Source organism: Phragmites australis, chromosome 9, assembly GCF_958298935.1.
Source record: "Phragmites australis chromosome 9, lpPhrAust1.1, whole genome shotgun sequence".
Lineage (NCBI taxonomy): Eukaryota > Viridiplantae > Streptophyta > Magnoliopsida > Poales > Poaceae > Phragmites > Phragmites australis.
In genome coordinates this window covers 4,706,661-4,720,908 of record NC_084929.1, presented here as the reverse complement: position 1 = coordinate 4,720,908, position 14,248 = coordinate 4,706,661, and the positions used below count along the sequence as shown (strand labels likewise).

Below are 14,248 nucleotides of genomic sequence, written 5' to 3'. Positions count from 1 at the left end.
AATTGCAGCCACCTCCGGCCACTCTCCGACCAGGCCGAAGGTATGGTGACATCCCCTTCCTTCTTAAGTAGCTCATGCTCTCCTCACTTCTCTATATTTCTTGCCGGTTCACCTAGATTGTAATAAAATGAGTGAAACTAATTTTGTTGTGTTTGGAAAAGAGTGAAACTAAATTTGTTAAGATTATAAAATACGTAGAAAAATAATTAGAGCTCGAAAAAGGGTGAAACTAATTTTGTTGTGTTCACATTGATGTAATATACATGTTAAAAATACAAGCACACTTGAAAAGTGTACTAAAATTCCTTTATTCCATTAATTGTGCTATAAATTATTAATTCTATAGCTAATTAAGGAGAAATCCAAAAATGATGACACCAACTTTGTTAAGCTTCTTTTATCATCCTCTGTACAGAAAAATTCCATCAAGTCATGAAACAGTTGATTAACATAATTTCTTGGTTAATGTTTTACTAACCATTTACGTTTCATTAATTTAAAAACACATAAAATGGAAAAACATTGTTCTTAAGACTTCTCTAGATAGATTAAAACCTAGCTCCAATTTTCTAGTAGTGATTTAAGAAAAAGAATATTTAAATCATCTCTAAATAGATTAAAACCTAGCTCAAATTTTCTAGTAGTGAATTAATAAAAAAAAGATTAACATATTGAATATGAATATTGTGCTGTAGGGATGGTAAATCCACCGCTAGTCGCAAGCGGATGCGGCAGTATTTAGAAGGTGGGTCGTCCGACCGAGACCAAGTGCCGGAAGGTGATGTGTCATTTGACATGGAGCAATCAAGATACGAGGTAATTCAATAAATTAGATTTGCATTTTGAAATATTGCATGGTTATCATTTCTTTGATTTTTTATTGATTGGTAAAACTAATGATAATCATAAATTTGCAGATGGACCGAACATGGATGTACAACTCTGACCGTCGCGGCCAAGAGTTCTTTCATGGCGTGGATTCTTTTTTGAGGATTGCCGCGGCGTAGAGAAAGCCAAAAAAGAAGAGTGATGATCACTATATATGATGTCCCTGCGTTGATTGCAAGAATGAGAAATAGTTCTCAGGCATAGAGCAGATCCATGCACACTTGCTTCGCAGGGGTTTCAAGCCTGACTATATCCACTGGACCGCGCACGGTGAACATGAGGAGGTTGTGCATGAAGAGCAGCCCACAGTCGAGGAAGACAGAGGCAACGATATGACGGCTGGCGAAGACATCGATATGTCGGCGTTCGAAGATACTTTTGTCGGCAACGATGATGACGACCTACACGAAATGTTGCGCAATACGGAGGGAGACTTCACCAGTGATAGGCAACACAAAAAGTTCGAGCGCATGAAGGAGGACATTAAAACACCAGTGTTCCCGGGTTGTAAGGAAGAGCACAACAAATTGCATGTTGTGCTGACATTGCTGCAAATGAAGTCTAGCAATGGTTGGTCTGATAAGGGCTTCAACAAGTTGTTACGATTCATGAGGGACTTGCTTCCAGAGGGCAACAAGTTGCCTAAAAACAAGTACCACACCAAGCAGATTATCTGTCCGTTAGGGTTGGATGTAGAGAAAATATATGCTTGTCGAAACGACTGCATGTTGTTTCGCAATGGGGATGCAGACTTGGAAGCGTGTCGCATTTGCGGTGTATCATGGTACAAGCGCAATGTTGACAATATCAATAGCGATGACGTAGGGGAGAAGATGAAGGATAAAAGACCCCCCCGCTAAGATGGTTTGGTATTTTCCTATAATCTTCCACCTGAAGCGATTGTTTGCCAACAAAGCGAATGCCGAGTTGATGCGATGGCACGCCAAAGGGCGCACGAAAGACGTAATGCTTAGACACCCTGCTAATGGAATGCAATGGAGGAACTTTGATACAGAATACAAGGAATTCAAAGCTGAAGTGAGGAATATAAGGTTCGGGTTGAGTACGGATGGGATGAATCCTTTCGGCAACATGAGCAATAGTCATAGCACTTGGCCCGTAACTCTCTGTATCTATAACTTTCCATCTTGGTTGTGTATGAAGCGAACGTTCCTTATGATTCCTTTGCTGATCAGTGGCCCGAATCAACCTGACAACGATATCGATGTGTATCTCCAACCATTGCTTGATGATCTCCTTATACTATGGACAGATGGTGTACGGGTGTGGGATGAATACAAACGCGAGCATTTCAACCTACGCACAATGTTGTTCGTAATGATTCAGGATTGGCCTGCTCTTGCAAACCTATCGGGAAAGGCTTTAAAAGACTACAATGGATGTGTCTGGTGCTTGGATGAAACAAAGGGGCTGTGGCTGAAGAACTGTAAGAAAATGGTATACATGGGTCACCGTAGGTTTCTACGTCCGGATCACCCGTACCGCAGGAATAAAAGAGCTTTTGACGGGACAGTGGAGACTCGTCGCGCCCCGAAGCTTCACACTGGGCAGCATTTATATAAGATGGTAAAGAATCTTAGAGTTGTCCTTGGAAAGGGGAAAGGCAGTACAAAATTCCCAGCTAGAAAACACGCTCCTATGTTTAAGAAGAGATCAATTTTTTGGAACCTACCTTATTGGAAGCACTTGATGGTCCGACACGCAATCGACGTCATGCATGTGGAGAAGAATGTGTTTGATAGCTTGATTGGTGCCTTACTGGACATACCTTACAAAACAAAAGATACACTCAATGCACGGTTGGACCTGGAAGATATGAAGCTAAGGAAAATTCTGCATCCTAAAATCCTAGGTAACGGGGCAAACGAACTTCCCATGGCTTGTTACACCCTGAGCAAGGAAGAGAAGATAAGCCTGTGCAGTTGCTTGCATGGAATCAAAGTTCCGACCAGTTACTCCTCCAACGTAAAGAGATTAGTGAACATGAAAACTTTGAAGTTAGTTGGCATGAAGTCCCATGATTGTCACATGATGATGATATAGTTGCTTGCTGTTGCAATTAGACGTATTCTGCCGGATAAGATCCGAGACCCAATCATAAAGTTGTGTTCGTTTTTCAACGCAATTTCACAGAAGGTCATCGATCCGACCAAGCTAACAAAGCTGCAGGAAGACGTGTTCCATACTATATGCCAGCTTGAGAGTATTTTCCCTCCATCGTTTTTTGACATAATGCCCCATCTCATTGTTCACATCGTGCATGAGATAAAGTACCTTGGCCCTATGTTTCTGCATCACCGGACCTTCCGTTATGTTGTTCTCCGATCTTCAACAACTACAACCCTCTCTGCAATAATTGCTCTGATGTAAGCCTCCGATGTACACAACATCTATCATCGGATCATCTGGTGAGGTATTCTTCGATCTTCAACTCTTGGAAACACTTGTGCAGGAAATACTCCAGTATGAAGCATTCGGTGTATACAACACAAGCACCAGACCTTTCAGTGAGTTGATCTTCATTCTTCTGTGCTTGGATTCTTCTCTGCAAGAATTAGTCCGGCGTGTGTCCGGTGATCACCAGACCATCTGATAAAGCCATCTGCATTCTCTCATTTGTCAACAATGCTCCACTGCTTCTGCCCATTTGACATTGGACCATCCAGTGAGCTAAAGCTACCTCTGGACACAAAGCTCTTATGAGTACAATTCTTTTTGCACCGAACCATCCGGTGAGTATATTTTTCCTAGGACTTCTCCAATTCAACTAAACTTTGTTCCGGCTACTGCGGCTTCTTGATGTATTGTATCCATGAGACCTACTAATATATATTCTTGACAAACATATTAGTCTCAATGGGTATGTTATCATTAATCATCAAAATCACAATCATGACATAATTGGACCATTTTCACTACAATCTTGCTTTTTTGGTGATTGATGACAACACAACCAAAGCAAGTGGTAAACAATAAATGATACCAATTGTATAGAGCACAAAGCCTTACCCCTTTGCTTGGATGCATGTTCTTACAAGTTAGTCACCCTTATGTTGTGGCACCCCTTTTTGATACCAAATGTAGATGAGTCCTCCTTTGTTAACCTTGGCATCTTGCTTGTTTTACACTCGACATGCATCTTGCTTTGGTTGTCAAACTTCTTCCCCTTTGTCAACAATCTCAAAAGGGCTACTAACACATGTTGAATTTGAGGAAGAGCATTAGAGCACATGGGAGAGAGTTTTATAAATCATGATCCAATGTAATAATACAAATTAAAAAGATATACCAATTGTAAAGGTAGGAAGCATTGATATCAATTGAAAAGATAAACAAGGATCATAATTCATGAAAGTCACATGATATAATCTAAACTCCCCTAATGTTGAATTTGAGGAAGAGCATTAGAGCACATCGGAAAGAGTTTCATAAATCATGATCCAATGTAATAATACCAATTAAAAAGATATACCAATTGTAAAGGTAGGAAACATTGATATCAATTGAAAAGATAAATAAGGATCATAATTCATAAAACTCACATGATATAATCTAAACTCCCCCAATATGTGTGCAATAATATAATGACACCCACTCGTGAATACCACTTGTAGGAATGTAATAATATATGCACATTTAGACAATAATAGAAGTAGAAAGTTTAAGTCATATCATACATGAAAGTAGCTTAAATCTAGAAATGAATTAATAATGATACCAATTAAAGCATTTAAGCGTTGCATACCTCCGGAGACGTGTTGATTGCTCCACGAGACTACACAAGATACATTTAGCAACATATGTTAGTCTCAAAATCAAAACCTATAGGATATGCTTCCCCCTAAATGTCTGCATACAAATGTTGAAAACTTGTGAGAGATATGCACTTTTTTTTATAATAATAAGGAGGGTACCCTATAGATTGGATCATGGCACATAAAAGACACTAATATAAAACTAGTGCCATGAAAGAAACCTACTACTAATAAACCATGTAGGTTGCTCATAAGAAAGAGAGAACACAAGCAACCTACCATATGAAAACATACACTAGGTATTGCAATAAATTGAAATAAGCACATGAAATCCTAGACAAGGCAAATAAGCTACAAAAATTAAGAGATTTTGCATCTACCTACATTACCTATTTTATCTTTGGATGGGGATTTGGGTATATGATGATTATGATCTTCATCAATGCGCTCAATCTTATACACTTGATTTCTTTGCTTGAACATTCACCTCATTTTGTGAGCCAAGTCTTCAAATCCCCAAGCTGATTTGTGGCCTTCAAGTCTTCTTTGAAACCTAAACCGATTGAGACGTCTTCATATTGGTGATGACTTCCTTGGGCACCTAAATGGGTTGGTTCCACCTCTGGTCCTTTCTCTCAACCATATGTGCAACCACCTTGCCATTTTGTTTCCTTTTGAGCTTATAGTGGTTGCTCTTGATCTTGTTATCGTAGTTGAGTTTGGTGTAGATGTTGAAGGTTTTATTGGAGGGGTTCATGATCTTCTTCTTCTCCTTGAACTTCTTCTTTACTTGCTTGCATTGGAAGGACTTGTGACATTCTTGATGACATTTGAAGCATGTCACGGTGGACCCCTCCGCAAGCTTCTTCACCGTGGTAGCATGGTTATCTTGAGGAGGTTGGATATGGTTCTTGCTCTTTAATTTTGCCATTAATCACCAAAATTACAATCATAGCCTAATATGGCTATTTTTGCTACACCAACAATGGACCCCTGCCAGATTAGCTCTCCAACACAGTACACGACAATGCCCGACGACCACTATGAGACCTAGGGACCAGGGAGTTAAAACGGTCAGATAGCTGAAGGCTCATGAACGGTGTGGGATCGTTGCTCGCGTAATGTCAAAGGTACAAACAGTTTAGGACAATGACCACAAGTCCCCACTTGGGCCGGGCGCTAGTCGTCTCCGAGGGACTTGTTGTACTAAGGTCTGTCCCGCGCTTCGAAAGCCTAACTAGCAAGCAGGGCAGACCAGTCGGAGCCTACTCGCCGTGACAACACAGGAAAAACTCTCTGAACACTCCGAATAGCGGTTAGGACCGGATGGTCCAAAACCCGCAGGGCTCTCGAGTGGTCCTCCAGCCATCGGTGAGGCCATCAGAAAGGGCCAAAACATTTTTTCATTTATGGAAAAGAATGGTTATAGGTAGTCGATTACATTCGACTGCGCTAGCTATCATATTACATGCTTGTTCTTTCCCTCTCAACTCGAGTGGCTAAAGCCAAGTTGGTAGAAAGGTTCCACCTAACTCTTGCATATCGTGAAGATCCACCACCTCCAAAAATTCTGAAGTATGAGGATACTTACTTACCCTTGAACAAGTCAAGGAACCTCTTATACTCTTGCTTAGGGTGGCAGCTGGTTGCCGCGGGAATCGAACAACGGCCTGCGTATGGGCCAAAGAGGGTGGCTGGGTCAAAGACCCTGCTGGAGCTGTCGATCGGTGCCGATGGACCCGGTTGACCCTCTTTCTACACCTCCTCCGCCTTCTCCTCTCTATCGGTCTCCTCCTCTAGAAGGCCCTAGTAGATCTCCCCCTTGTAGTTGGAGATGTCGATAATCTCGACTGGGGCAACCGCACGGGCTGGAGATCAGGCGAGAGCGACAGGGGGAGACCCTCTCTGTAACGAGGGAAGCACGACGGCTACCAGCTCCAACCCCGCAGGAAAGACTTGGAGATTGTTTGCCCCCGGGGGCACCACAATGAGTGAAGCTGGCATTAGAGGCCACTCGGGCCTTGCCAAATTCTACAAGATCATCGACCTTCCCGGTGAGGAATGGGAGGAGGACACCATGATCCACAAGAAGAGTTACCTTATCACCTTGCAAAAACTTTGGTGGGTGATTGGCTAGGTGAACTCCTGCTTTTATAGCCCGGCCAACCATTGATTCACGCTTGGGGTGAGGGGTAGAACTACCGCTAGAGATGTCCCTGATCCTATCATTTACTACCCTGGGAGGCTTACGGCTGTTTTCCAGTCAAAACCTGGCATGTGTGGCTACGTTTGGACACCAACACCTTAGCCTCTCATAGCTATCCCGTCTTAAACACTTCACTCTCGGAAGTACTGAGGAACCTCAATCGGTGTGGTATCTGAACTACTCGAAATCCAATGGGGGGGGGGGGGCACATGGGAATCAAAAGGTCCCTCGAGCCCAGCGGCAATCAATGTTTCTCTCTCTTTCTTTTTTAAGACGCTTAACCTCCCTACGTGACGTGAAGTTCAGAGGCAAAATCTAAAAGCTAAACGGCATCGACGTCCACTCTCTAGGTGGACTATATTCTCATGGGATCCAACTGGTGTGACTAGACTTGACCACGGCCACAGGGAAGCTTAGGGGCTACTGTCAAAGTATTGAGTAAGGGGACATTCTGGCTAACGGGCCCCATGAGGGATGTGGCGACAAGTGGGTGGTATTTCCTGAAACCTGGCCCATCGAGCGATCAACCCTTGGCTCGCGGAACCAATCTCCTTGTGATATAATATGGTCCCATGAACAGCCCTTGCTGGTAGCGAGACGTCCATACCTAACCTATCTAATCGCATTTATTGATGTCTATTCAAGTATTTTCCTTCCTGAAGCACCTCCTCCAGCGAACAAAGTTGTGGCCGGCGCAAATGGGCAGTGCCCCATCCTGTAGTATTAATTGCTACAGAGTGGGGTGTTGCGAACTGGCTTGTGCCACACGACGGAGGGGATAGGATCTGAAGAACGACCAGACAAGTAGATGATTTTGCAGGTAGACTTGCGAGGCGCATGGGCAGGATGGTTTGGCAGATGATCCTGCGGTGCACGGTGATGGGATAGGCCGGGCAACCGAGGGAGGCAGGTATGATAGCGTGCCACGGATGGGACGAACGTGCAGAGCTCTTAGGGCAAGTTGGGTTCACCAGGTTCTCCATGAAGATGATCTAAGAATAGAATATCTAGTTAGGCATGGGTCTACTAAACAGAGGGGTGGACCCGGTCTGTAAAGGAAGAGGGGCAAGAGCCGGAAAGACTCATCTGTAACCAGTTCACAAACTCTGATAACAAAATACACATGATGTAGGGCTGTTATCCTTAGCGAGGCCTGAACCTGGATAATCCCTGTATTCTTGAGTTCATCACAAAGACACCCACACCGCAAGCGTCGTTTACATGTATACCGACTGGTACACCCAAAATCATTGTCAAAGATTAACCCTCGACAGATATTAATACTGGCACTCACCTCTTCAGTGGCTGCTATGTAACTATCATCGACATTAACTTTTAACCATCCTGTATCCAGTGGCCTCCACTTCATTTTGACATTTATTGTCTCCCCGGTGGACACTCTCTCTAGCTCCAGGAGGAGCCCCAAACACTTATTTCCCCTTCAGCACATCACCCACCGGTTGTCGAACTTGGAACAGTGTTTGACAGAGGGTCGACAAAGCTCTTAGCGAACCCTCTTCATTCCGAGAATCGCACGTTGGCATATGTGATAACATTCCTATTATTCTAATTCTTCCATAATAGTATAATAAGAAATACTTTTTCTCTTCTTTGGAGCTTATCTAATAATAGCAAGAGCCATTCCGGCCCAGTGTATCGAAGCATTGAGGCAGCAGGGATAGGCCACTCCATGCGCGCAACTTCAATCAGAATTTGTACCACAAACCAAACGTTCGTCATGGCTAAGTGTCGTACTGAAAGGCACACAAAGTACTCTTAGGAAAATTTATTTTACTGATGTGAACGATGAACCTGTGAGGAAAAATGTATTTTGCTGAGTGTATATCAAGACCTGATAAAATAGTCATTTCTTCACTATTATTGAACCGTGAGGAATGTAAAGTTTCACGGCTACAACATACTAACGGGTATGTAAGTATACTGTGTATATAAGAGTATATGTGCACGTGCATCATCCTTATAATAGAAAAAATGACTTAGGCGAGCACGCTAGTGGCTAAGGCCATCTCTAGGGGAGCCCGTATCGGGCCCGGGAGCGGCATCCACGTCAGATGCGGGGCCGCGTGAGGCGAAGATGGGTCTCCAGCGGAAGCCGTTTCGGGCGCAACAGAGATGCAAAGAGGGGAAGGGAGACGTCAAAATTGTGGAGGGATGCGGGGACCGCTTCACTGTGGGCGAGGCAAATTGGGCTTCGTTTGGGACTCTCGTGGTGGGACGGAAGGGAAGCTGGTGGCCGTGTGCGGAGGGGAGGCGGGCGGCCTCGGTGGCCGGCACAAGCGAGAAGAAGCAGGCGAGTCGACCGAAGAAGCGGCGTCCCCGGCTGAGGAGGATTGGGCGGCGGCGGATCTGGCAGGCGCTCTCCCAGGTTCCCCCTCGTCGGTGTGCTCGGCCGCACTGGCAGGTTCCCGGTCGTCTCCTAGCCTCTGGTACATGTTCCTCTGAGATTGAATCGGTAGCCGTAGTGGGGCAAAGGGGGTTCGGTAGGTGGGATGTGTGATGTGCCGGAGGTCATCGCCGTTGGGCGCAAGGGGTCGATAGGTCGGGATACAGGGAGAGTTTGGGGAGGAGGGATCTGCCGCAAGGTCATCGAGGGCATTGCATCGGGATGCTTCGGTGTTCTTGGCCGGAATGCCGAGCTCCCTCTGTCGGGTTGGAGTAGCTTCTGGGAAGGGTAGCTTGGATTGGAGGTCAGGAAGGAAATGGGCGCGTTTGTCATGGGTAGCTGGAGACTGGATATGCAGATGGATTGTTTGGGGGAGGAGGGATCTGTAGGTTCATCGTGGTATTTGCATTGGGATGCTTCGGTGTTCTTGGGCGGCATGCCGAGCTCCCTCAGTCGTGGTCGATTTCCTGCTGCAAAGGGTACCTTCCAATGAAAATGGTCGCCTGGTGTGATCGGTAGCTTCCCCTGGTTTGATGCAGAGCAATTGTTCGTACATGTAATTACCTAGCTAACAGTTGTTACATTGTTGTATGCATTCTGTGAATATTGCAACCTGTGACTACCTACTGATGATGGTGTTCTTACATTGTTCATGTGCCTCTTGTCATGGATATATGGAATTCAGTGGAACACATCTCTGTCATGGGGTTATGTTATAGTTCATATGAACATAGTTAGTTGGGGACTTTGCAATTTTAGATGTTACAGGTGTTATAGCTCATATGAACATAATTAGTTGCAATGGTGGAAAAGTACAGATTATAGGATATGAATGAAACTGTGATGAAAATAGTTATTTCCAATGGTGCAAATGTTATGATTATAGGAAATGTGATCTGTAGTATAGGAAATTAAGTACATAGATAAAACATGGTTCATTCTAGGGTATGCACTCTCCAAACTTAATGTTCCACACTATCCAATATGTGGTTGTTTGCAATTGGAGTTGGTGAAGTATGTAGATGAAACCTGGTAGGTTGTGTTGACAAATTAAGCACAATTCATGTCTAGCTGTTCGAAATAATCGATTGTCTGGTACGTATTAGATCATGTAAGCTTTTGTGGTTACCTGAACATGTTGGCATACTTAGGGTTTACTCCAATTTGTCTTTGAATTTCAACACTATGCTCGTTGATGAATGGCTTGGTTCTAGATGGACGCCCCCGTGCTTGTCGCTCTTCTGTCCATGCTCCAGGACAATGTGCAGGAGGCAGCGCAAGCGTTGAAGAAGGTAGCCTTGGACAATTTGACCATGGACAGCTGCCCCGCGGCCATGGATATGAATCGGGCTCTACTTGAGGTTGACAGCATAGCACAGGACTTGGAACAGGTTGTGTTTCAGGTTGAAGATGCTTTGATTAGCGCTAGCATACCCGAGGACTCTGGCACCGATGAGAACCTTAGCTTACCAGTCGATGAGGAAGCGACGGGATCAATGGCCACTGACGAAGATGACGTACTTCCCGTTGACTAGAGCTCCAAAACCGTGTTGTGTCCTGAGTCTGACGAGGACATATCCATTGAGTCAGTTCGATCATGGAGGTTGTAGGATGCTAGGTTTAGTAGTGGCAATTATAAGCCGAAACATATATTTGTGTGTACTGTCAACTTGTTTGCAATAATGTTTTCAGACATGTTGTGGAGGCCCTCTAATTGATCAGGAATGAAACATGTTGCAATTGTTCAATACATTGTCTATGTCCGTGCTTATTTGTAAGTGTGCAGGGACTCCATGGAGTATGCAGACTTTCTTCGTGGGGATGACGATGCTATTCCATGGGACGATGTAGTGCCGATGACCCAAGAAGGCTTAAGCGGCACACTGCCTCCGGCGCCCGTGGTCCAGAGTCAAGATGCACCGACCGAGTTGGCTACTGCAGGTGGCCGTGGGAAGAGCTACTCCATGAAGGAAGATCTACTGCTTGTAGCATCATGGCTAAACGTGAGCATGGACCCCGTGGTGGGCTCGAGCCAAAGTTTAGGCACTTTTTGGCAGAGGATCGAGTCGTACTTCCATGACAACAAAGACTTCCCTTCAACACGCAATAAGAAGTCGTTGCAGGGGAGGTGGACATTCATCAACGGTATGGTCCAGAAGTTCTGGGGTCACTACGCTCAGGCCATGCGTGCTAGACGGAGTGGTACCACGATGGGGGAGACGGTATGATGTTTTACGGTGTCGTCAGTAATTGCTTACCTTCCTAGAGCTATAGCTATTTATAATTCATAATGTATTTTTTTTGAACCTGGCCTTTCCCCATTTCCATTACGCCAGCCCCAAAATATTCATAATGTTAATTTGCACATTGGAACTTCCAATTAACCATGCATGAAATGTGTATATAACTGGCTTTCTTAGGATTTGAAATGCTCATAAATATGAGATGAAAGGCATCACAACTGTTTCCAAGTAAGAGATGGGTCAGGAGGTATCAGGTAGATCTAGGGATTTTGTTTGCTTTAGCCTAGGTAGGCCCTGCCATGGCATCGGCATCTTATGTGCTGATCTGAGGTCATGACACAAATCATAGACCAGCTCTTAAGCAAATTGTTTTGACATTCTCATATTGTTATGACAAATGTGGCAACCTTATTACAGATTGTCGAGGCATGCAAAATGTTCCAGGCCATGGAGCACAATGAGTTCACGTTGCTTCCATGTTGGCGTGAATTGAGGCACCATCCGAAGTGGCATTCCGAGGCATCGCGGAAGAAGCAGAAGACGTCCGGAGGAGGTGAAGCTGGGAGCCCTTCGTCCACTCAGAACGTGCAATCCTCACCGGTTGTAGGTGCACCGGAGGTAGCAGCATGCGATGCCATGGGCAGAGCTAGACGTCCAGCTGGGAGGACCCGGTCCAAAGAAGTTGCACGAGCTTCAACCTCGTCGAACTCTGCTTCGGCCCCAATGAAGGACATTTTTGACCGGCAATTCTCTTTGAAAGAAAAAAATTGAGAAGGATAGGGCGGACAGGTTCTTAGAGATGATGAATGTAGAGCGGCAGCGCCTTCAGCTGAAGGAGGAGCGCATGCAACTAGAGAAGGTAAAGGAGGATATGAGGATAATGAACATGGATCTTTCGCAAATGGATGATGAGCAAAAAGAGTACTACAGAAGTCTCCACCAGAGTAGTATTGCAGCTAGGCGCGCCTCCTCTGGTACTTCATTGTGATGTATGGCTGCAATATGGTTCTAATTTTGTACGGTACAATATATGTTTGTGTGTTTGTTTGAGACTTTATGTTTGTTAAACATTCATATCCCGAGGGCACATTCTTCGCAGACAATTTGGAACTGTGTGCTATGTTCAACATTCATGTCCCATTTTGCAATGCTTCATAGACTAATTTCATGTTACCACCATGCGATGAGTACGGTACCTGACACATTACAATGCACGAACCGTACAGTCCGGTACCCACGCCACACTACATGGAATGCAGTCACTTAGGGAATCCTAATGTTAACCTTACACTATCAGTCACCTCCGTGTAACTGCCATAAATGTTCGACTAGATCATCCCTAAGATGCAGATGGCAATGCTTGCTTTGAATAGCGTTGTAACGTTGGCTCAACGCCATCATTAGTGGTGTGATGTCATGCGACGGCAGGACGTCCTCACCTGCACCCTCGTACACGTACTCCACATCTTTATCTTCATGCTCGTCTTCGGTTATCATGTTGTGCATGATGATGCAAGCGGTCATGATGGAGGAAAGAGTTTCCTCATCCCATAACCTCGTGGCCCCCCTGACAATGGGAAACCAGGACTGGAGGACTCCGAAGGCGCGCTCCACATCCTTACGAAGTGTTGGCGCTTCCTACCAACAGGCGCCGGAATGGGCTTCACAAACGTGGCCCATTCTGAATAAATGCCGTCGGCAAGGTAGTAGCCCATGGTGTAATGGTGACCATTTATGGTGTAATTAACCTTTGGGGCCTCACCTGCCGCAAGGTCGTCGAGGAGATGGGACCGGTGTAGAACATTAATGTCGTTCAGTGAACCAGGCATGCCGGATCCACAGGTCGTGCGAAGCTACCGCCTCGAGAATGATCGTCAGAGCGTTTACATGCCCGGTAAAAGACCCTGCCCACACCGTGGGGCAGTTCTTCCACCTCCAATGCATACAATCAACGCTTCCTAACATCCCGGAGAACCCTCTGCGCGCGTTGATGGCAAGCAAACGCGTTGTGTCCTCCTCATTAGGAGATCGGAGGTACTCATCGCCAAATGCCTCAACGACAGTACGGACGAAACGTCGCATGCTCTCAATGATGGTGCTCTCCCCTAGATGGAGGCATTCATCTAGAGAATCGGCCGGCGCGTCGTATGCTAGCATACGAAATGCCGCAGTCACTTTTAGCAACGCGGATAGCCCTAGCTCGCCAGCTGCGTTTCTCCTTTGCTGAAACCATGGGTCCTTCTCTTCAACCGCCGCAACAATCTTCAGGAAGAGGTCACGTTTCATTCGGAACCTGCACCAACATACATGATTACGCACAGCACACAAATATTTAATACATAGCCCTTGCGAATGTGGAGAGTGGCTGTTTGTAACAATACCGGTGCCGAAATATGTAGTCGGGGGTACACGGGGGGATCGGCAAAGTAGTCGTTGAACAACCTCATATGGCCCTCCAGCCGATAACGGTTGATGCGCTTCGAACCTCGCACTGAACCGCCCCATGGTCGCCTCTCCGATTCCTCCAGCTCGGCTTGCCAGGCTCTCATACCCTCCATGAACAAATCATCTTCCTCATCGGAAGAGTCGTTGGACGAGAAACATAGTTCCCTTAAGTATTCCTTCCAGCTTGACGAGGATCCATTTCGGTGGCTTGCAATTGTTACACTACTCCTGCCTCTTATTTATAGTGCTTAGCTCAACCTTTTGAAGGAAGCAACCTCACTTACTT

At 45.3% G+C, this 14,248-nt stretch overlaps 2 protein-coding genes across 2 annotated transcripts; one reads left to right on the top strand and one right to left on the bottom strand.

Moving 5' to 3' along the window:
* The first annotated feature begins 11,067 nt into the window (after positions 1-11,067).
* On the top strand, positions 11,068-12,505 carry LOC133929651 (glutathione S-transferase T3-like). Its single transcript, XM_062376445.1, has 3 exons — positions 11,068-11,496; positions 11,935-12,135; positions 12,278-12,505. The coding sequence occupies exons 1-3, from the start codon at positions 11,068-11,070 to the stop codon at positions 12,503-12,505; spliced, it is 858 nt and encodes a 285-aa protein (XP_062232429.1).
* An 815-nt stretch (positions 12,506-13,320) lies between these two features.
* On the bottom strand, positions 13,321-14,022 carry LOC133929650 (uncharacterized). The gene is made up of 2 exons (XM_062376443.1): positions 14,003-14,022; positions 13,321-13,810 (listed from the first exon to the last, which is right to left on the bottom strand). Exons 1-2 carry the CDS (start codon positions 14,020-14,022, stop codon positions 13,321-13,323), a joined length of 510 nt encoding a protein of 169 aa, XP_062232427.1.
* Between the last annotated feature and the right edge of the window lie 226 nt (positions 14,023-14,248).

What these genes read in the sequence shown, in the direction of transcription:
- LOC133929650 (XM_062376443.1), bottom strand. Translation starts at nt 14,022, where the DNA reads ATGGGGCGGTTCAGTGCGAG. An exon ending in ATGGGGCGGTTCAGTGCGAG is followed by an intron (nt 13,811 to 14,002) that starts GTTCGAAGCGCA and finishes ATGTTGGTGCAG; the next exon opens with GTTCCGAATGAAACGTGACC.
- LOC133929651 (XM_062376445.1), top strand. Translation starts at nt 11,068, where the DNA reads ATGGAGTATGCAGACTTTCTTCGTGGGGATGACGATGCTATTCCATGG. An exon ending in GTACCACGATGGGGGAGACG is followed by an intron (nt 11,497 to 11,934) that starts GTATGATGTTTT and finishes ACCTTATTACAG; the next exon opens with ATTGTCGAGGCATGCAAAAT. An exon ending in CGGTTGTAGGTGCACCGGAG is followed by an intron (nt 12,136 to 12,277) that starts GTAGCAGCATGC and finishes TCTCTTTGAAAG; the next exon opens with AAAAAAATTGAGAAGGATAG.